This window comes from Petromyzon marinus, chromosome 82 (genome assembly GCF_048934315.1).
Source record: "Petromyzon marinus isolate PM22_M1 ecotype Great Lakes invasive population chromosome 82, UKy_Petmar_22M1.pri1.0, whole genome shotgun sequence".
NCBI lineage: Eukaryota > Metazoa > Chordata > Hyperoartia > Petromyzontiformes > Petromyzontidae > Petromyzon > Petromyzon marinus.
The window spans coordinates 4,148,662-4,171,088 of record NC_133747.1 but is presented as its reverse complement, the minus strand read 5'-3'; the positions used below and the strand labels follow the sequence as shown (position 1 = coordinate 4,171,088).

At 50.0% G+C, this 22,427-nt stretch overlaps 1 protein-coding gene across 1 annotated transcript in view; it reads left to right on the top strand.

The window, feature by feature from the left end:
• Positions 1-22,427, top strand: part of LOC116938072 (DDB1- and CUL4-associated factor 8-like) — a 64,890-nt gene that overhangs the window by 4,598 nt on the left and 37,865 nt on the right. Inside the window, exons 2-4 of the mRNA XM_076057376.1 lie at positions 4,419-4,560; positions 9,499-9,558; positions 19,432-19,526. Of these exons, the coding sequence (XP_075913491.1) occupies positions 4,519-4,560; positions 9,499-9,558; positions 19,432-19,526 (197 nt within the window). The 5' untranslated portion in view covers positions 4,419-4,518. The remainder of the gene's footprint in view (positions 1-4,418; positions 4,561-9,498; positions 9,559-19,431; positions 19,527-22,427) is intronic.

Below are 22,427 nucleotides of genomic sequence, written 5' to 3'. Positions count from 1 at the left end.
GTGAGTGAGTCAGTGAGTGGGTGGGTGAGTGAGTCAGTGAGTGGGTGGGTGAGTGAGTGGGTGGGGTGGGTGGAGTGAGTGAGTGTGTGGGTGAGTGAGTGGGTAGGTGAGTGAGTGGGTGAGTGAGTGAGTGGGTGGGTGAGTGGGTGAGTGAGTGAGTTGGTGAGTGGGTGAGTGAGTGAGTGAGTGGGTGAGTGAGAGAGTGAGTGGGTGAGTGAGAGAGTGAGTGGGTGAGTGGGTGGGTGGGTGAGTGAGTGGGTGGGTGAGTGGGTGAGTGAGTGAGTGGTGAGTGAGGAGTGAGTGAGTGGTGAGTGATTGGTGAGTGTGTGAGTGAGTGGGTGAGTGAGTGGGTGCGTGTGTGAGTGAGTGAGTGAGTGAGTGGTGAGTGGGTGGTGAGTGAGTGAGTAGTGAGTGAGTGGTGAGTGAGTGAGTGTGAGTGAGTGGTGAGTGAATGAATGAGTGAGTGGGTGAGTGTGTGAGTGAGTGGTGAGTGAGTGAGTGGTGAGTGAGTGGGTGGGTGAGTGAGTGAGTGGGTGAGTGAGTGGGTGAGTGGGAGAGTGAGTGAGTGAGTGAGTGGGTGGGTGGTGGATGAGTGGGTGGATGAGTGGGTGAGTGAGTGGGTGAGTGGGTGGGTGAGTGAGTGGGTGGGTGGATGAGTAGGTGGGAGGGTGGGTGGGTGGAGTGGGTGGGTGAGTGAGTGGGTGGGTGAGTGAGTGGGTGGGTGGATGAGTAGGTGGGTGGGTGGGTGAGTGAGTGAGTGGGTCAGTGAGTGAGTGAGTGGGTGGGTGGGAGGGAGGGTGAGTGAGTGTGTGGGTGGGTGAGTGAGTGAGTGAGTGGGTGGGTGGGAGGGAGGGTGAGTGGGTCAGTGAGTGGGTGGGTGGGTCAGTGAGTGGGTGGGTGAGTGAGTGGGTGGGTGGGTGAGTGAGTGGGTGCGTTGGAGGGTGAGTGGGTGGGTGAGTGAGTCAGTGAGTGGGTGGGTGAGTGAGTCAGTGAGTGGGTGGGTGAGTGAGTGGGTGGGTGGGTGGGTGAGTGAGTGAGTGTGTGGGTGAGTGAGTGGTAGGTGAGTGAGTGGGTGAGTGAGTGAGTGGGTGGGTGAGTGGGTGAGTGAGTGAGTTGGTGAGTGGGTGAGTGAGTGAGTGAGTGGGTGAGTGAGAGAGTGAGTGGGTGAGTGAGAGAGTGAGTGGGTGAGTGGGTGGGTGGGTGGGTGAGTGAGTGGGTGGGTGAGTGGGTGAGTGAGTGAGTGGTGAGTGAGGAGTGAGTGAGTGGTGAGTGATTGGTGAGTGTGTGAGTGAGTGGGTGAGTGAGTGGGTGCGTGTGTGAGTGAGTGAGTGAGTGGTGAGTGGGTGGTGAGTGAGTGAGTAGTGAGTGAGTGGTGAGTGAGTGAGTGGTGAGTGAGTGGTGAGTGAATGAATGAGTGAGTGGGTGAGTGTGTGAGTGAGTGAGTGGTGAGTGAGTGAGTGGTGAGTGAGTGGGTGGGTGAGTGAGTGAGTGAGTGGGTGGGTGAGTGAGTGAGTGTGTGAGTGAGTGAGTGTGTGAGTGAGTGGTGAGTGAGTGTGTGAGTGTGTGAGTGTGTGAGTGAGTGGTGAGTGAGTGGTGAGTGAGTGGTGAGTGAGTGAGCGAGTGAGTGAGCGAGTGAGTGGGTGAGTGAGTGGGTGAGTGAGTGGGTGAGTGGGTGGATGAGTGAGTGGATGAGTGGGTTAGTGAGTGGGTGAGTGGGTGGGTGAGTGAGTGGGTGGGTGGGTGAGTGAGTGGGTGGGTGGGTGAGTGGGTGGGTGAGTGAGTGGGTGGGTGAGTGAGTGGGTGGGTGGATGAGTAAGTGGGTGGGTGAGTGAGTGAGTGAGTGGGTGAGTGGGAGAGTGAGTGAGTGAGTGGGTGAGTGTGTGGGTGGGTGAGTGGGTGAGTGGGTGGATGAGTGGGTGGATGAGTGGGTGAGTGAGTGGGTGAGTGGGTGGGTGAGTGAGTGGATGAGTAGGTGAGTGAGTGAGTGGGTGAGTGGGAGGGTGAGTGGGTGAGTGAGTGGGTGAGTGGGAGAGTGAGTGAGTGAGTGGGTGAGTGAGTGGGTGGGTGGGTGAGTGAGTGGGTGGGTGAGTGAGTGAGTGAGTGGGTGGGTGGGTGAGTGAGTGAGTGGGTGAGTGTGTGAGTGAGTGGGTGGGTGAGTGAGTGAGTGGGTGGGTGGGTGAGTGAGTGAGTGAGTGGGTGAGTGAGTGGGTGAGTGGGAGAGTGAGTGAGTGAGTGAGTGGGTGGGTGGGTGGATGAGTGGGTGGATGAGTGGGTGAGTGAGTGGGTGAGTGGGTGGGTGGGTGAGTGGGGTGGGTGGATGAGTAGGTGGGAGGGTGGGTGGGTGAGTGGGTGGGGTGGTGAGTGGTTGGGTGGAGTGAGTGGGTGGGTGGATGGAGTAGGTGGGTGGGTGGGTGGTGAGTGAGTGGGGTCAGTGAGTGAGTGAGTGGGTGGGTGGGAGGTGAGTGGTGTGTGGTGGGTGAGTGTGTGAGTGAGTGGGTGGGAGGGAGGGTGAGTGGGTCAGTGAGTGGGTGGGTGGGTCAGTGAGTGGGTGGGTGAGTGAGTGGGTGGGGGGTGAGTGAGTGGGTGCGTTGGAGGGTGAGTGGGTGGGTGAGTGAGTCAGTGAGTGGGGGGGTGAGTGAGTCAGTGAGTGGGTGGGTGAGTGAGTGGGTGGGTGGGTGGGTGAGTGAGTGAGTGTGTGGGTGAGTGAGTGGGTAGGTGAGTGAGGTGAGTGAGTGAGGTGGGTGGGTGAGTGGGTGAGTGAGTGAGTTGGTGAGTGGGTGAGTGAGTGAGTGAGTGGGTGAGTGAGAGAGTGAGTGGGTGAGTGAGAGAGTGAGTGGGTGAGTGGGTGGGTGGGTGGGTGAGTGAGTGGGTGGGTGAGTGGGTGAGTGAGTGGTGGTGAGTGAGGAGTGAGTGAGTGGTGAGTGATTGGTGAGTGTGTGAGTGAGTGGGTGAGTGAGTGGGTGCGTGTGTGAGTGAGTGAGTGAGTGGTGAGTGGGTGGTGAGTGAGTGAGTAGTGAGTGAGTGGTGAGTGAGTGAGTGGTGAGTGAGTGGTGAGTGAATGAATGAGTGAGTGGGTGAGTGTGTGAGTGAGTGGTGAGTGAGTGAGTGGTGAGTGAGTGGGTGGGTGAGTGGAGTGAGTGGGTGAGTGAGTGGGTGAGTGGGAGAGTGAGTGAGTGAGTGAGTGGGTGGGTGGGTGGATGAGTGGGTGGATGAGTGGGTGAGTGAGTGGGTGAGTGGGTGGGTGAGTGAGTGGGTGGGTGGATGAGTAGGTGGGAGGGTGGGTGGGTGAGTGGGTGGGTGAGTGAGTGGGTGGGTGAGTGAGTGGGTGGGTGGATGAGTAGGTGGGTGGGTGGGTGAGTGAGTGAGTGGGTCAGTGAGTGAGTGAGTGGGTGGGTGGGAGGGAGGGTGAGTGAGTGTGTGGGTGGGTGAGTGAGTGAGTGAGTGGGTGGGTGGGAGGGAGGGTGAGTGGGTCAGTGAGTGGGTGGGTGGGTCAGTGAGTGGGTGGGTGAGTGAGTGGGTGGGTGGGTGAGTGAGTGGGTGCGTTGGAGGGTGAGTGGGTGGGTGAGTGGAGTCAGTGAGTGGGTGGGTGAGTGAGTCAGTGAGTGGGTGGGTGAGTGAGTGGGTGGGTGGGTGGGTGAGTGAGTGAGTGTGTGGGTGAGTGAGTGGGTAGGTGAGTGAGTGGGTGAGTGAGTGAGTGGGTGGGTGAGTGGGTGAGTGAGTGAGTTGGTGAGTGGGTGAGTGAGTGAGTGGTGGGTGAGTGAGAGAGTGAGTGGGTGAGTGAGAGAGTGAGTGGGTGAGTGGGTGGGTGGGTGGGTGAGTGAGTGGGTGGGTGGTGGTGAGTGAGTGAGTGGTGAGTGAGGAGTGAGTGAGTGGTGAGTGATAGGGTGAGTGTGTGAGTGAGTGGGTGAGTGAGTGGGTGCGTGTGTGAGTGAGTGAGTGAGTGGTGAGTGGGTGGTGAGTGAGTGAGTAGTGAGTGAGTGGTGAGTGAGTGAGTGGTGAGTGAGTGGTGAGTGAATGAATGAGTGAGTGGGTGAGTGTGTGTGTGAGTGAGTGAGTGAGTGGTGAGTGAGTGGTGAGTGAGTGGGTGGGTGAGTGAGTGAGTGAGTGAGTGAGTGAGTGAGGGTGTGTGTGTGTGAGTGTGTGAGTGTGTGAGTGTGAGTGAGTGTGTGAGTGTGTGAGGTGTGAGTGAGTGGTGAGAGAGTGGTGAGGTGAGTGGTGAGTGAGTGAGTGAGGTGGAGTGAGTGGTGAGTGTGGGGTGAGTGAGTGGGTGAGTGAGTGGTGGTGCCAGTGAGTGTGTGAGTGAGTGTGTGATGTGAGTGGTGTGAGCAGAGTGGTGAATGACGCTGCATGAGTGAGTGAGTGAATGAGTGAGTGAGTGGTGAGTGAGTGGGTGATCAAGTGGTGAGTGTGCTCACCAGGTGTGTGAACACTCTCCACTTCAACGAGTCCGGCACGCTCCTGGCTAGCAGTGGAGATGATCTCTCCGTCGTCCTGTGGAACTGGGCCACTGCCAATGTGATGGTCAAGTTCGAGAGCGGGCACCGGTCTAACGTGTTCCAGGTACTCACCACCCACTCACCACCCACTCACCACTCACTCACCACTCACTCACCCACTCACTCACCACTCACTCACACACTCACTCACCACTCACTCACCACTCACTCACTCACCCACCCACTCATTCACTCATCCACCCACCCACTCACCCACCCACTCACTGACTCACTCAGCTACTCACTCACCCACTCACTCACCCACTCACCCACTCACTCACTCACTCACCACTCACTCACTCACTCACTGACTCACTCACTCACCACTCACTCACCACTCACTCACCGCTCACTCACTCACCACTCACTCACCACTCACTCGCTCGCTCACTCACACACTCACTCACTCAGTCACCACTCACTCAGCTACTCACTCACCCACTCACTCACTCACTCTCTCACTCACTCACTCACTCTCTCACTCACTCACTCACCCACTCACTGACTCACTCAGCTACTCACTCACCACTCACTCACCACTCACTCAGCTACACACTCACTCACCACTCACTCAGCTACACACTCAACCACTCACTCACCACTCACTCACCACTCACTCACTCACTACTCACTCACCACTCACTCACTCACCACTCACTCACCCACTCACTCACTCAGCTACACACTCACTCACCACTCACTCAGCTACACACTCAACCACTCACTCACCACTCTCTCACCACTCACTCACTACTCACTCACTCACTCAGCTACTCACTCAGCTACTCACTCACTCACCACTCACTCACCACTCACTCACCACTCACTCACTCACCACTCACCACTCACTCACCACTCACTCACCACTCACTCACTCACTCACCACTCACTCACTCACTCGCTCACCCACCACTCACTCACTCAGCTACTCACTCACTCACCCACTCACTCACCACTCACTCACTCAGCTACACACTCAACCACTCACTCACCCAGTCACTCACTCACCCACCCACTCACTCACTCACCCAGTCACTCACTCACCACTCACTCACCACTCACTCACTCACCACCCACTCACCACCCACTCACCACTCACTCACCACTCACTCACCCACTCACTCACCACTCACTCACACACTCACTCACCACTCACTCACCACTCACTCACTCACCCACCCACTCATTCACTCATCCACCCACCCACTCACCCACCCACTCACTGACTCACTCAGCTACTCACTCACCCACTCACTCACCCACTCACCCACTCACTCACTCACTCACCACTCACTCACCACTCACTCACTCACTCACTGACTCACTCACTCACCACTCACTCACCACTCACTCACCGCTCACTCACTCACCACTCACTCACCACTCACTCGCTCGCTCACTCACACACTCACTCACTCAGTCACCACTCACTCAGCTACTCACTCACCCACTCACTCACTCACTCACTCTCTCACTCACTCACTCACTCTCTCACTCACTCACTCACCCACTCACTGACTCACTCAGCTACTCACTCACCACTCACTCACCACTCACTCAGCTACACACTCACTCACCACTCACTCAGCTACACACTCAACCACTCACTCACCACTCACTCACCACTCACTCACTCACTACTCACTCACCACTCACTCACTCACCACTCACTCACCCACTCACTCACTCAGCTACACACTCACTCACCACTCACTCAGCTACACACTCAACCACTCACTCACCACTCTCTCACCACTCACTCACTACTCACTCACTCACTCAGCTACTCACTCAGCTACTCACTCACTCACCACTCACTCACCACTCACTCACCACTCACTCACTCACCACTCACCACTCACTCACCACTCACTCACCACTCACTCACTCACTCACCACTCACTCACTCACTCGCTCACCCACCACTCACTCACTCAGCTACTCACTCACTCACCCACTCACTCACCACTCACTCACTCAGCTACACACTCAACCACTCACTCACCCAGTCACTCACTCACCCACCCACTCACTCACTCACCCAGTCACTCACTCACCACTCACTCACCACTCACTCACTCACCACTCACTCACCACTCACTCACCACTCACTCACCACTCACTCACTCACCACTCACTCACGACTCACTCACTCACCACTCACTCACTCACCACTCACTCACCACTCACTCACCCAGTCACTCACTCACCACTCACTCACCACTCACTCACCACTCACTCACTCACCACTCACTCACCACTCACTCACCACTCACTCACTCACCCACTCACTCACCACTCACTCACTCACTCAGCTACACACTCAACCACTCGCTCACCACTCACTCACTACTCACTCACCAGTCACTCACCACTCACCACTCACTCACCCACTCACTCACCACTCACTCAGCTACTCACTCACTCACTCACCCACTCACTCACCACTCACTCACCACTCACTCACTCACCACTCACTCACTCAGCTACTCACTCACCACTCACTCACCACTCACTCACCACTCACTCACTCAGCTACTCACTCACCACTCACTCACCACTCACTCACTCACCACTCACTCACTCACTCACCACTCACTCACTCACTCACCACTCACCACTCACTCACTCACCACTCACCCACTCACTCACCCACTCACTCACCCACTCACTCACCACTAACTCACCACTCACTCACTCACCACTCACTCACCACTCACTCACCACTCACTCACTCACTCACCTACTCACTCACCCACTCACTCACTCACTCACCACTCACTCACCACTCACTCACCACTCACTCACTCACCACTCACTCACTCAGCTACTCACTCACTCACCACTCACTCACTCACCACTCACTCAGCTACTCACTCAGCAACTCACTCACCCACTCACTCACCTACTCACTCACTCACTTACTCACTCAACTACACACTTACTCACTCACTCACCTACACACTCACCCACTCACTCACCTACACACTCACCTCACTCACCTACACACTCACCTACACACTCACTCACTCACCTACTCACTCACCTACACACTCACCTACTCACTCACCTATTCACTCACCACTCACTCACTCACTCATGTTGGTGGTGGTGGTTGTTACCATGGTGATGTTGTTGTGATTGTGATTGTTGTTGTGATTGTTGTTGTAGTGATTGTTGTGGTTGTTGTTGTTGTGATTGTTGTTGTGGTAGTTGTTGTGATTGTTGTTGTAGTGATTGTTGTTGTTGTGGTTGTTGTTGTTGTGATTGTTGTTGTGGTAGTGATTGTTGTTGTTGTGGTTGTTGTTGTGATTGTTGTTGTTGTAGTGATTGTTGTGGTTGTGGTTGTTGTTGTTGTGGTTGTTGTTGTGGTAGTTGTTGTTGTGATCGTTGTTGTTGTGATTGTTGTTGTTATTGTTGTGATAGTTGTTATTGTGATTGTTGTTGTAGTGATTGTTGTTGTGGTTGTTGTTTATGTTGTTGTTGTGATTGTTGTTGTGATGTTGTTGTGATTGTTTTTGTTGTTGTGGTTGTTGTTGTTGTGATAGTTGTTGTTGTTGTGGCTGTTGTGATTGTTGTTGTTGTGATTGTTGTTGTGATTGTTGTTGTGATTGTTGTTGTGATTGTTGTTGTGATAGTTGTAGTGATTGTTGTAGTGATTGTTGTTGTTGTAGTGATTGTTGTTCTTGTGGTTGTTGTAGTGATTATTGTTGTGGTTGTTTTTGTAGTGATTGTTGTTGTAGTGATTGTTGTTGTTGTAGTGATTGTTGTTGTTGTAGTGATTGTTGTTGTTGTGGTTGTTGTTGTGATTGTTGTTGTTGTTGTTCCTGTGGTTGTTGTAGTGATTATTGTTGTGATAGTTGTTGTTGTAGTGATTGTTGTTGTTGTAGTGATTGTTGTTGTTGTGGTTGTTGTTGTGATTGTTGTTGTTGTTGTTCCTGTGGTTGTTGTAGTGATTATTGTTGTGATAGTTGTTGTTGTAGTGATTGTTGTTGTTGTGATTGTTGTTGTTGTAGTGATTGTTGTTGTGATAGTTGTTGTTGTAGTGATTGTTGTTGTTGTGATTGTTGTTGTTGTAGTGATTATTGTTGTGATAGTTGTTGTTGTAGTGATTGTTGTTGTTGTGATTGTTGTTGTTGTAGTGATTGTTGTTGTGATAGTTGTTGTTGTAGTGATTGTTGTTGTTGTGATTGTTGTTGTTGTAGTGATTGTTGTTGTGATAGTTGTTGTTGTAGTGATTGTTGTTGTTGTGATTGTTGTTGTTGTAGTGATTGTTGTTGTGATAGTTGTTGTTGTGATTGTTGTTGTAGTGATTGTTGTTGTGATTGTTGTTGTTGTGATTGTTGTTGTAGTGCTTGTTGTTGTTGTGATTGTTGTTGTTTTGTTGTGATTGTTGTTGTTGTTGTGGTTGTTGTTGTAGTGATTGTGGGTATTGTTGTAGTGATTGTTGTTGTGATTGTTGTTGTTGTTGTTGTGATTGTTGTTGTTGTTGTAGTGATTGTTGTTGTTGTGATTGTTGTTGTGATTGTTGTTGTTGTAGTGATTGTTGTTGTTGTGATAGTTGTTGTTGTTGTAGTGATTGTGGGTGTTGTAGTTGTTGTTGTGATTGTTGTTGTTGTGATAGTTGTTGTGATAGTTGTTGTTGTTGTAGTGATTGTGGGTGTTGTGATTGTTGTTGTTGTGGTTGTTGTGATAGTTGTTGTTGTAGTGATTGTTGTGGTTGTTGTTGTTGATGTTGTTGTTTGTTGTTGTTATTGTTGTTGTGATAGTTATTGTTGTAGTGATTGTGGGTGTTGTTGTAGTGATTGTGGTTGTTGTTGTGATTGTTGTTGTTGTGATTGTTGTTGTTGTGATAGTTGTTGTTGTGATAGTTGTTGTTGTTGTGATTGTTGTTGTTGTGATTGTTGTAGTTGTTGTTGTGATAGTTGTTGTTGTGATAGTTGTAGTTGTTGTTGTGATTGTTGTTGTTGTGATTGTTGTTGTTGTTGTTGTGGGTGTGCAGGCCAAGTTCCTACCCCAGAGCGGTGACTCCACGCTGGTGAGCAGCTCCCGAGATGGCCAGGTGAGGGTGAGCAGCCTCACCACTCCAGCCAGGGGAGGTGTGGTGACTCGTAGGGTGGCTCAGCACCGTGGTGCAGCTCATAAGGTGAGTCAGTCACTCACTCACTCAGTCACTCACTCAGACAGTCACTCAGACACTCACTCAGTTACTCAGTCAGTCAGTCACTCACTCACACAGTCACTCACACAGCCTGACCACTCCAGCCAGGGGAGGTGTGGTGACTCGTAGGGTGGCTCAGCACCGTGGTGCAGCTCACAAGGTGAGTCAGTCACTCAGTCAGTCACTCAGTCAGTCACTCAGTCAGTCACTCAGTTAGTCACTCACTCAGACACTCAGTCACTCACTCAGTCAGTCACTCAGTCACTCAGTCACTCAGTCACTCACTCACACAGTCACTCAGTCACTCAGTCACTCAGTCAGTCACTCAGTCACTCACTCACACAGTCACTCACTCACTCACACAGCCTCACCACTCCAGCCAGGGGAGGTGTGGTGACTCGTAGGGTGGCTCAGCACCGTGGTGCAGCTCATAAGGTGAGTCAGTCACTCAGTCAGTCACTCACTCACTCACTCAGTCACTCACACACTCACTCAGTCAGTCAGACACTCACTCAGACACTCAGTCAGTCACTCACTCAGTCAATCAGTCACTCACTCAGTCACTCACTCAGTCACTCAGTCAGTCACTCACACAGTCACTCAGTCACTCACTCAGTCAATCAGTCACTCACTCAGTCACTCACTCAGTCACTCAGTCAGTCACTCAGTCAGTCACTCAGTCACTCACTCAGTCACTCACACAGTCACTCACTCAGTCACTCACACAGCCTCACCACTCCAGCCAGGGGAGGTGTGGTGACTCGTAGGGTGGCTCAGCACCGTGGTGCAGCTCATAAGGTGAGTTAGTCACTCACTCACTCAGTCACTCACTCACTCAGACACTCACTCAGACACTCACTCAGTCAGTCACTCAGTCACTCAGTCACTCACACAGTCACTCACACAGCCTCACCACTCCAGCCAGGGGAGGTGTGGTGACTCGAAGGGTGGCTCAGCACCGTGGTGCAGCTCACAAGGTGAGTCAATCACTCAGTCAGTCACTCAGTCAGTCACTCAGTCACTCACTCAGTCACTCACTCACTCAGTCAGTCACTCACTCACACACTCACTCACTCAGACACTCAGTCAGTCACTCAGTCACTCAGACACTCAGTCACTCAGTCAGTCACTCAGTCACTCACTCAGTCACTCAGTCACTCACACAGTCACTCACACAGCCTCACCACTCCAGCCAGGGGAGGTGTGGTGACTCGTAGGGTGGCTCAGCACCGTGGTGCAGCTCATAAGGTGAGTTAGTCACTCAGTCAGTCACTCACTCAGTCACTCAGTCAGTCACTCAGTCACTCAGTCAGTCACTCAGTCACTCAGTCACTCACTCAGTCAGTCACTCAGTCACTCAGTCACTCACTCACTCACACACTCACTCACTCACTCAGTCACTCACTCAGTCAGTCACACAGCCTCACCACTCCAGCCAGGGGAGGTGTGGTGACTCGTAGGGTGGCTCAGCACCGTGGTGCAGCTCATAAGGTGAGTTAGTCACTCAGACAGTCACTCACTCAGTCATTCACTCAGTCACTCAGTCACTCACACAGTCACTCACACAGCCTGACCACTCCAGCCAGGGGAGGTGTGGTGACTCGTAGGGTGGCTCAGCACCGTGGTGCAGCTCATAAGGTGACTCACTCAGACACTCACTCACACACTCACTCAGTCACTCAGTCACACACTCACACACTCACTCAGTCACTCACTCAGTCACTCACTCAGTCACTCACTCACACAGTCACTCACACAGTCACTCACACAGCCTCACCACTCCAGCCAGGGGAGGTGTGGTGACTCGTAGGGTGGCTCAGCACCGTGGTGCAGCTCACAAGGTGACTCACTCAGACACTCAGTCAGTCACTCAGTCAGACACTCACTCAGACAGTCACTCACTCAGACACTCACTCAGTCACTCAGTCAGTCACTCAGTCAGTCACTCAGTCAGTCACTCACTCACTCAGACACTCAGTCACTCAGTCACTCAGTCAGTCACACAGCCTCACCACTCCAGCCAGGGGAGGTGTGGTGACTCGTAGGGTGGCTCAGCACCGTGGTGCAGCTCATAAGGTGAGTTAGTCACTCAGTCAGTCACTCAGTCACTCAGTCAGTCACTCAGTCACTCAGTCAGTCACTCAGTCACTCAGTCACTCACTCACTCAGTCACTCACTCACTCACTCAGTCACTCGGTCACTCAGTCACTCACTCACACAGTCACTCAGTCACTCAGTCACTCACTCACTCAGTCACTCACTCACTCACTCAGTCACTCACTCACTCACTCACTCACTCACACAGTCACTCACTCAGTCACTCACACAGCCTCACCACTCCAGCCAGGGGAGGTGTGGTGACTCGTAGGGTGGCTCAGCACCGTGGTGCAGCTCATAAGGTGAGTCAGTCACTCAGACACTCAGTCAGTCAGTCACTCACACAGTCACTCACTCAGTCAGTCACTCAGTCACTCACTCACTCAGTCAGTCACTCACTCAGTCACTCACACAGTCACTCACACAGCCTCACCACTCCAGCCAGGGGAGGTGTGGTGACTCGTAGGGTGGCTCAGCACCGTGGTGCAGCTCACAAGGTGAGTTAGTCACTCAGACACTCAGTCACTCACTCAGTCAGTCACTCAGACACTCACTCAGTCACTCACTCAGTCACTCACTCAGTCAGTCACTCAGACACTCACTCAGTTACTCACTCAGTCACTCACTCACTCAGTCACTCACTCACACAGTCACTCACACAGTCACTCACACAGTCACTCACACAGCCTCACCACTCCAGCCAGGGGAGGTGTGGTGACTCGAAGACTGGCTCAGCACCGTGGTGCAGCTCATAAGGTGACTTAGTCACTCAGTCAGTCACTCAGTCAGTCACTCAGTCACTCAGTCAGTCAGTCACTCACTCAGACACTCACTCACACAGTCACTCACACAGTCACTCACACAGCCTCACCACTCCAGCCAGGGGAGGTGTGGTGACTCGTAGGGTGGCTCAGCACCGTGGTGCAGCTCACAAGGTGAGTCAGTCACTCAGACACTCAGTCACTCACTCAGTCAGTCACTCAGACACTCACTCAGTTACTCACTCAGTCAGTCACTCAGTCAGTCACTCACTCAGTCAGTCACTCACTCAGTCACTCAGTCACTCAGTCAGTCACTCACTCACTCAGACACTCACTCACACAGTCACTCACTCACACAGTCACTCACACAGTCACTCACTCACTCACACAGCCTCACCACTCCAGCCAGGGGAGGTGTGGTGACTCGAAGGCTGGCTCAGCACCGTGGTGCAGCTCATAAGGTGAGTTAGTCACTCAGTCAGTCACTCAGTCAGTCACACAGTCACTCACTCAGTCACTCACTCAGACAGTCACTCACTCAGTCACTCAGTCAGTCACACAGTTACTCACTCAGTCACTCAGTCAGTCAGTCAGACACTCAGTCACTCACACAGTCACTCACACAGCCTCACCACTCCAGCCAGGGGAGGTGTGGTGACTCGTAGGGTGGCTCAGCACCGTGGTGCAGCTCATAAGGTGACTCACTCAGACACTCAGTCAGTCACTCAGTCAGTCACTCAGTCACTCAGTCAGTCAGTCACTCAGTCAGTCACTCAGTCAGTCAGTCACTCAGTCACTCAGTCAGTCACTCAGTCAGTCACTCAGTCAGTCACTCAGTCACTCAGTCACTCACTCACACAGCCTCACCACTCCAGCCAGGGGAGGTGTGGTGACTCGAAGGCTGGCTCAGCACCGTGGTGCAGCTCATAAGGTGAGTCAGTCACTCAGTCAGTAACTCAGTCAGTCACTCAGTCAGTCACTCAGTCAGACACTCACTCAGTCACTCAGTCAGTCACTCAGTCAGTCACTCACTCAGTCACTCAGTCACTCAGTCAGTCAGTCAGTCACTCAGTCAGTCAGTCATTCACTCAGTCAGACAGTCACTCAGTCACTCACACAGTCAGTCATACACACAGTCACTCAGTCACTCAGTCAGTCAGTCAGTCACTCAGTCAGTCACTCAGTCACTCAGTCAGTCACTCAGTCAGTCACTCAGTCACTCACTCAGTCACTCAGTCAGTCAGTCACACAGTCAGTCAGTCACACAGTCACTCACCCACCCACTCATCCACTCAGTCACTCAGTCACTCAGTCAGTCACTCAGTCACTCAGTCAGTCACTCAGTCAGTCACTCAGTCACTCACTCAGTCACTCAGTCAGTCACTCAGTCACTCAGTCACTCAGTCACTCACTCAGTCACTCAGTCACTCACTCAGTCACTCAGTCAGTCATACACACAGTCACTCACACAGTCACTCACTCAGTCACTCACACAGTCACTCAGACACTCACACAGTCACTCACTCAGTCACTCACACAGTCACTCAGTCACTCACTCACACAGTCACTCACACAGCCTCACCACTCCAGCCAGGGGAGGTGTGGTGACTCGTAGACTGGCTCAGCACCGTGGTGCAGCTCATAAGGTGAGTCAGTCACTCAGTCAGTCACTCAGTCAGTCACTCAGTCAGTCACTCAGTCAGTCACTCAGTCAGTCACTCAGTCAGTCACTCACTCAGTCACACAGTCAGTCACTCAGTCACTCAGTCAGTCACTCAGTCACTCACTCACACACACAGTCACTCAGTCAGTCATACACTCACTCAGTCACTCACTCAGTCAGTCACTCACTCACTCACACACTCACTCAGTCACTCACTCAGTCACTCAGTCAGTCACTCAGTCAGTCACTCAGTCAGTCACTCAGTCACTCAGTCAGTCAGTCACTCAGTCACTCAGTCAGTCACTCAGTCAGTCACTAAGTCACTCAGTCAGTCAGTCAGTCAGTCATTCACTCAGTCAGACAGTCACTCAGTCACTCACACAGTCACTCACACAGCCTCACCACTCCAGCCAGGGGAGGTGTGGTGACTCGTAGACTGGCTCAGCACCGTGGTGCAGCTCATAAGGTGAGTCAGTCACTCAGTCAGTCACTCAGTCAGTCACTCAGTCAGTCACTCAGTCAGTCACTCACTCACACACACAGTCACTCAGTCAGTCATACACTCACTCAGTCACTCACTCAGTCAGTCACTCACTCACTCACACACTCACTCAGTCACTCAGTCAGTCACTCAGTCAGTCACTCAGTCAGTCACTCAGTCACTCAGTCAGTCAGTCACTCAGTCACTCAGTCAGTCACTCAGTCACTAAGTCACTCAGTCAGTCAGTCAGTCAGTCATTCACTCAGTCAGACAGTCACTCAGTCACTCACACAGTCACTCACACAGCCTCACCACTCCAGCCAGGGGAGGTGTGGTGACTCGTAGGCTGGCTCAGCACCGTGGTGCAGCTCACAAGGTGAGTCAGTCACTCAGTCAGTCACTCAGTCAGTCACTCAGTCAGTCACTCAGTCACTCAGTCAGTCACTCAGTCAGTCACTCAGTCACTCAGTCACTCAGTCAGTCACTCACTCACTCAGTCAGTCACTCAGTCACTCACTCAGTCAGTCACTCACTCACTCAGTCAGTCACTCAGTCAGTCAGTCACTCAGTCACTCACTCACTCAGTCAGTCACTCAGTCAGTCACTCAGTCAGTCAGTCACTCACACAGTCACTCACTCAGTCACTCACACAGTCACTCAGTCACTCAGTCACTCAGTCACTCAGTCAGTCACTCAGTCACTCAGTCACTCACACAGTCACTCAGTCACTCAGTCAGTCATTCACTCAGTCAGTCATTCACTCAGTCAGTCACTCACTCACTCACACAGTCACTCACTCACTCAGTCACACAGTCACTCAGTCACTCAGTCACTCACACAGTCACTCAGTCACTCACTCACACAGTCACTCACACAGCCTCACCACTCCAGCCAGGAGAGGTGTGGTGACTCGAAGACTGGCTCAGCACCGTGGTGCAGCTCATAAGGTGAGTTAGTCACTCAGTCAGTCACTCAGTCAGTCAGTCACTCAGTCAGTCACTCAGTCACACACACAGTCAGTCACTCAGTCACTCAGTCACTCAGTCAGTCAGTCACTCACTCAGTCACTCAGTCAGTCACTCAGTCACTCACTCAGTCAGTCACTCAGTCACTCAGTTAGTCACTCAGTCACTCAGTCAGTCAGTCACTCAGTCACTCACTCAGTCAGTCATACACACACACAGTCACTCACACAGTCACTCACACAGTCACTCACACAGTCACTCAGTCACTCAGACACTCACTCACACAGTCACTCACTCACACACTCAGTCACTCACTCAGTCATTCACTCACTCACACAGTCAGTCATTCACTCAGTCAGACAGTCACTCAGTCACTCACACAGTCACTCACACAGCCTCACCACTCCAGCCAGGGGAGGTGTGGTGACTCGAAGACTGGCTCAGCACCGTGGTGCAGCTCATAAGGTGACTTAGTTAGTCACTCAGTCAGTCACTCAGTCACTCACACAGTCACTCAGTCACTCACTCAGTCACTCACTCACACACACAGTCACTCACACTGTCACTCACTCAGTCACTCAGTCAGTCACTCAGTCACTCACACAGTCACTCAGTCAGTCACTCAGTCACTCACTCAGTCACTCAGCCACTCAGTCACTCAGTCACTCACTCAGTCACTCAGACACTCACACACTCACACAGTCACTCACACAGTCACTCACACAGCCTCACCACTCCAGCCAGGGGAGGTGTGGTGACTCGTAGACTGGCTCAGCACCGTGGTGCAGCTCATAAGGTGAGTTAGTCACTCAGTCAGTCAGTCACTCAGTCACTCAGTCAGTCAGTCACTCAGTCACTCAGTCAGTCACACAGTCAGTCACTCAGTCACTCAGACACTCAGTCACTCACTCACTCACTCAGTCACTCAGTCACTCACACACTCATTCAGTCAGTCACTCAGTCACTCACTCAGTCAGTCAGTCACTCAGTCACTCACTCAGTCAGTCATACACACACACAGTCACTCACACAGTCACTCACTCAGTCACTCACACAGTCACTCACACAGCCTCACCACTCCAGCCAGGGGAGGTGTGGTGACTCGAAGACTGGCTCAGCACCGTGGTGCAGCTCATAAGGTGAGTCAGTCACTCAGTCAGTCACTCAGTCAGTCACTCAGACAGTCAGTCACTCAGACAGTCACTCAGTCACTCACTCACTCACACACACAGTCACTCAGTCAGTCATACACTCACACAGTCACTCACTCAGTCAGTCACTCACTCACTCACACACTCACTCAGTCACTCAGTCAGTCACTCAGTCACTCAGTCAGTCACTCAGTCAGTCACTCAGTCAGTCACTCACTCAGTCACTCAGTCACTCAGTCAGTCACTCAGTCACTCAGTCAGTCACTCAGTCAGTCACTCAGTCACTCAGTCACTCAGTCAGTCACTCAGTCAGTCACTCGGTCACTCGGTCACTCAGTCACTCACTCACTCAGTCACTCAGTCAGTCACTCAGTCACTCAGTCACTCACTCACACAGTCACTCAGTCACTCAGTCACTCATTCACTCAGTCACTCAGTCACTCACTCACACAGTCACTCACTCAGTCAGTCACTCAGTCACTCAGTCAGTCACTCAGTCACTCACTCAGTCACTCAGTCACTCACTCAGTCAGTCACTCAGTCACTCACTCAGTCACTCACTCAGTCACTCAGTCAGTCACTCAGTCAGTCACTCAGTCACTCAGTCACTCACTCAGACACTCAGTCACACAGTCACTCACACAGTCAGTCACTCAGTCAGTCACTCAGTCACTCAGTCAGTCAGTCAGTCATACACACACACAGTCACTCAGTCACTCAGTCACTCACTCAGTCACTCAGTCAGTCAATCACTCAGTCAGTCACTCAGCCACTCAGTCACTCAGTCAGTCACTCACACAGTCAGTCACTCAGTCACTCAGTCACTCACACAGTCACTCACTCACTCACACAGTTACTCACACAGTCACTCAGTCACTCACACAGACACTCACTCACTCAGACACTCACACAGACACTCACTCAGTCAGTCAGTCACTCAGTCAGTCACTCAGTCAGTCAATCACTCAGTCAGTCAGTCAGTCACTCAGTCAGTCAGTCAGCCACTCAGTCAGTCACTCAGTCAGTCACTCAGTCACTCAGTCAGTCACTCAGTCAGTCATACACACAGTCACTCACACAGTCACTCACACAGTCACTCACACAGCCTCACCACTCCAGCCAGGGGCGGTGTGGTGACTCGTAGACTGGCTCAGCACCGTGGTGCAGCTCACAAGGTGACTTAGTCACTCAGTCACTCAGTCACTCAGTCAGTCACTCACTCACTCACTCACACAGTTACTCACACAGTCACTCAGTCACTCACACAGACACTCACTCACTCAGACACTCACACAGACACTCACTCAGTCAGTCAGTCACTCAGTCAGTCACTCAGTCAGTCACTCACACACTCATTCAGTTAGTCACTCAGTCACTCACTCAGTCACTGTGACTCAGTCAGTCACTCACTCAGTCACTCACTCAGTCACTCACTCAGTCAGTCAGTCACTCAGTCACTCAGTCAGTCACTCACTCACTCAGTCACTCACTCACTCAGTCACTCAGTCAGTCACTCAGTCAGTCAGTCACTCACACACACACAGTCACTCAGTCAGTCACTCATTCAGTCACTCACTTAGTCACTCACTCAGTCACTCACTCACACAGTCAGGCAGTCACTCACTCAGTCACACAGTCACTCAGTCACTCATTCAGTCACTCACTCAGTCACTCAGTCAGTCACTCAATCACTCATTCACTCAGTCAGTCACTCAGGCAATCAGTCACTCAGTCAGTCACTCACTCACTCAGTCACTAAGGCACTCACACACAGTCAGTCACTCACTCAGTCACTCAGTCAGTCACTCAGTCAGCCACTCACTCAGTCACTCAGTCAGTCACTCAGTCAGCCACTCAGTCACTCAATCACTCAGTCAGTCACTCAGTCAGTCACTCAGTCACTCAGTCAGTCACTCAGTCAGTCAGTCACTCAGTCACTCAGTCAGTCACTCAGTCACTCAATCACTCACTCACACACACAGTCACTCAGTCAGTCAGTCACTCAGTCAGTCACCCAGTCAGTCACTCAGTTAGTCACTCAGTCACTCAGTCAGTCACTCATTCAGTCACTCACTCAGTCCCTCAGTCAGTCACTCACTCAGTCACTCAGTCACTCAGTCAGTCACTCACTTAGTCAGTCACTCAGCCAGTCAGTCAGTCACTCAGTCAGTCACTCAGTCAGTCACTCAGTCAGTCACTCAGTCACTCACTTAGTCACTCACTCAGTCACTCAGTCAGTCACTCAGTCAGTCACTCAGTAAGTCAATCACCCACTCAGTCTGTCTGTGTGTCTCACTGTGTGTGTCTCACTGTGTGTGTCTCACTGTGTGTCTCTCTGTGTGTTTCTCACTGTGTGTGTCTCTGTGTCTGTGTCTCTCTGTCACTGTGTGTGTCTCACTGTGTGTCTCTGTCTCTGTGTGTGTCTCACTGTGTGTCTCTGTCTGTGTCTCTCTATCACTGTGTGTGTCTCACTGCGTGTGTCTCTGTGTGTGTCTCACTGTGTGTCTCACTATGTGTGTCTCTGTGTCTGTGTCTCTTTATCACTGTGTGTGTCTCACTGTGTGTGTCTCTGTGTGTGTCTCACTGTGTGTGTCTCTGTGTGTGTCTCTGTGTCTCTGTGTCTCACTGCGTGTGTCTCTGTGTCTCTGTCTCCCAGCTGTCTCTAGACGACTCGTCCCCCTCCGTGTTTCTCTCCGCCGGTGAGGATGCCGTCGTGTTCAGCATTGATCTGCGTAGCAACAAACCAGCCAGGTAAAAACTTAAAGTGTCTACCCATAGACTTCAATGTTAAAGTGTCTACCCATAGACTTCAATGTTAAAGTGTCTACCCATAGACTTCAATGTTAAAGTGTCTACCCGTAGACTTCAATGTTAAAGTGTCTACCCATAGACTTCAATGTTAAAGTGTCTACCCATAGACTTCAATGTTAAAGTGTCTACCCATAGACTTCAATGTTAAAGTGTCTACCCGTAGACTTCAATGTTAAAGTGTCTACCCATAGACTTCAATGTTAAAGTGTCTACCCGTAGACTTCAATGTTAAAGTGTCTACCCATAGACTTCAATGTTAAAGTGTCTACCCATAGACTTCAATGTTAAAGTGTCTACCCATAGACTTCAATGTTAAAGTGTCTACCCGTAGACTTCAATGTTAAAGTGTCTACCCATAGACTTCAATGTGAAAGTGTCTACCCATAGACTTCAATGTTAAAGTGTCTACCCATAGACTTCAATATTATAGTGTCTACCCATAGACTTCAATGTTAAAGTGTCTACCCATAGACTTCAATGTTAAAGTGTCTACCCATAGACTCCAATGTTAAAGTGTCTACCCATAGACTTCAATGTTAAAGTGTCTACGCATAGACTTCAATGTTAAAGTGTCTACCCATAGACTTCAATGTTAAAGTGTCTACCCATAGACTTCAATGTTAAAGTGTCTACCCATAGACTTCAATGTTAAAGTGTCTACCCATAGACTTCAATGTTAAAGTGTCTACCCATAGACTTCAATATTATAGTGTCTACCCATAGACTTCAATGTTAAAGTGTCTACCCATAGACTTCAATGTTAAAGTGTCTACCCGTAGACTTCAATGTTAAAGTGTCTACCCATAGACTTCAATGTTAAAGTGTCTACCCATAGACTTCAATGTTAAAGTGTCTACCCATAGACTTCAATGTTAAAGTGTCTACCCATAGACTTCAATGTTAAAGTGACTACCCATAGACTTCAATGTTAAAGTGTCTACCCATAGACTTCAATGTTAAAGTGTCTACCCATAGACTTCAATGTTAAAGTGTCTACCCATAGACTTCAATGTTAAAGTGTCTACCCATAGACTTCAATGTTAAAGTGTCTACCCATAGACTTCAATGTTAAAGTGTCTACCCATAGACTTCAATGTTAAAGTGTCTACCCATAGACTTCAATGTTAAAGTGTCTACCCATAGACTTCAATGTTAAAGTGTCTACCCATAGACTTCAATGTTAAAGTGTCTACCCATAGACTTCAATGTTAAAGTGTCTACCCATAGACTTCAATGTTAAAGTGTCTACCCATAGACTTCAATGTTAAAGTGTCTACACATAGACTTCAATGTTAAAGTGTCTACCCATAGACTTCAATGTTAAAGTGTCTACCCATAGACTCCAATGTTAAAGTGTCTACCCATAGACTTCAATGTTAAAATGTCTACCCATAGACTTCAATGTTAAAGTGTCTACCCGTAGACTTCAATGTTAAAGTGTCTACCCATAGACTTCAATGTTAAAGTGTCTACCCATAGACTTCAATGTTAAAGTGTCTACCCATAGACTTCAATGTTAAAGTGTCTACCCATAGACTTCAATGTTAAAGTGTCTACCCATAGACTTCAATGTTAAAGTTTCTACCCGTAGACTTCAATGTTAAAGTGTCTACCCATAGACTTCAGTGTTAAAGTGTCTACCCATAGACTTCAATGTTAAAGTGTCTACCCATACACTTCAATGTTAAAGTGTCTACCCGTAGACTTCAATGTTAAAGTGTCTACCCATAGACTTCAATGTTAAAGTGTCTACCCATAGACTTCAATGTTAAAGTGTCTACCCATAGACTTCAATGTTAAAGTGTCTACCCATAGACTTCAATGTTAAAGTGTCTACCCATAGACTTCAATGTTAAAGTGTCTACCCATAGACTTCAATGTTAAAGTGTCTACCCATAGACTTCAATGTTAAAGTGTCTACCCATAGACTTCAATGTTAAAGTGTCTACCCATAGACTTCAATGTTAAAGTGTCTACCCATAGACTTCAATGTTAAAGTGTCTACCCATAGACTTCAATGTTAAAGTGTCTACCCATAGACTTCAATGTTAAAGTGTCTACCCATAGACTTTAATGTTAAAGTGTCTACCCATAGACTTCAATGTTAAAGTGTCTACCCATTGACTTCAATGTTAAAGTGTCTACCCATATACTTCAATGTTAAAGTGTCTACCCATAGACTTCAATGTTAAAGTGTCTACCCATAGACTTCAATGTTAAAGTGTCTACCCATAGACTTCAATGTTAAAGTGTCTACCCATAGACTTCAATGTTAAAGTGTCTACCCATAGACTTCAATGTTAAAGTGTCTACCCATAGACTTCAATGTTAAAGTGTCTACCCATAGACTTCAATGTTAAAGTGTCTACCCATAGACTTCAATGTTAAAGTGTCTACCCATAGACTTCAATGTTAAAGTGTCTACCCATAGACTTCAATGTTAAAGTGTCTACCCATACACTCCAATGTTAAAGTGTCTACCCATAGACTTCAATGTTAAAGTGTCTACCCATAGACATCAATGTTAAAGTGTCTACCCATAGACTTCACTGTTAAAGTGTCTACCCATAGACTTCAATGTTAAAGTGTCTACCCATAGACTTCAATGTTAAAATGTCTACCCATAGACTTCAATGTTAAAGTGTCTACCCGTAGACTTCAATGTTAAAGTGTCTACCCATAGACTTCAATGTTAAAGTGTCTACCCATAGACTTCAATGTTAAAGTGTCTACCCATAGACTTCAATGTTAAAGTGTCTACCCATAGACTTCAATGTTAAAGTGTCTACCCATAGACTTCAATGTTAAAGTGTCTACCCGTAGACTTCAATGTTAAAGTGT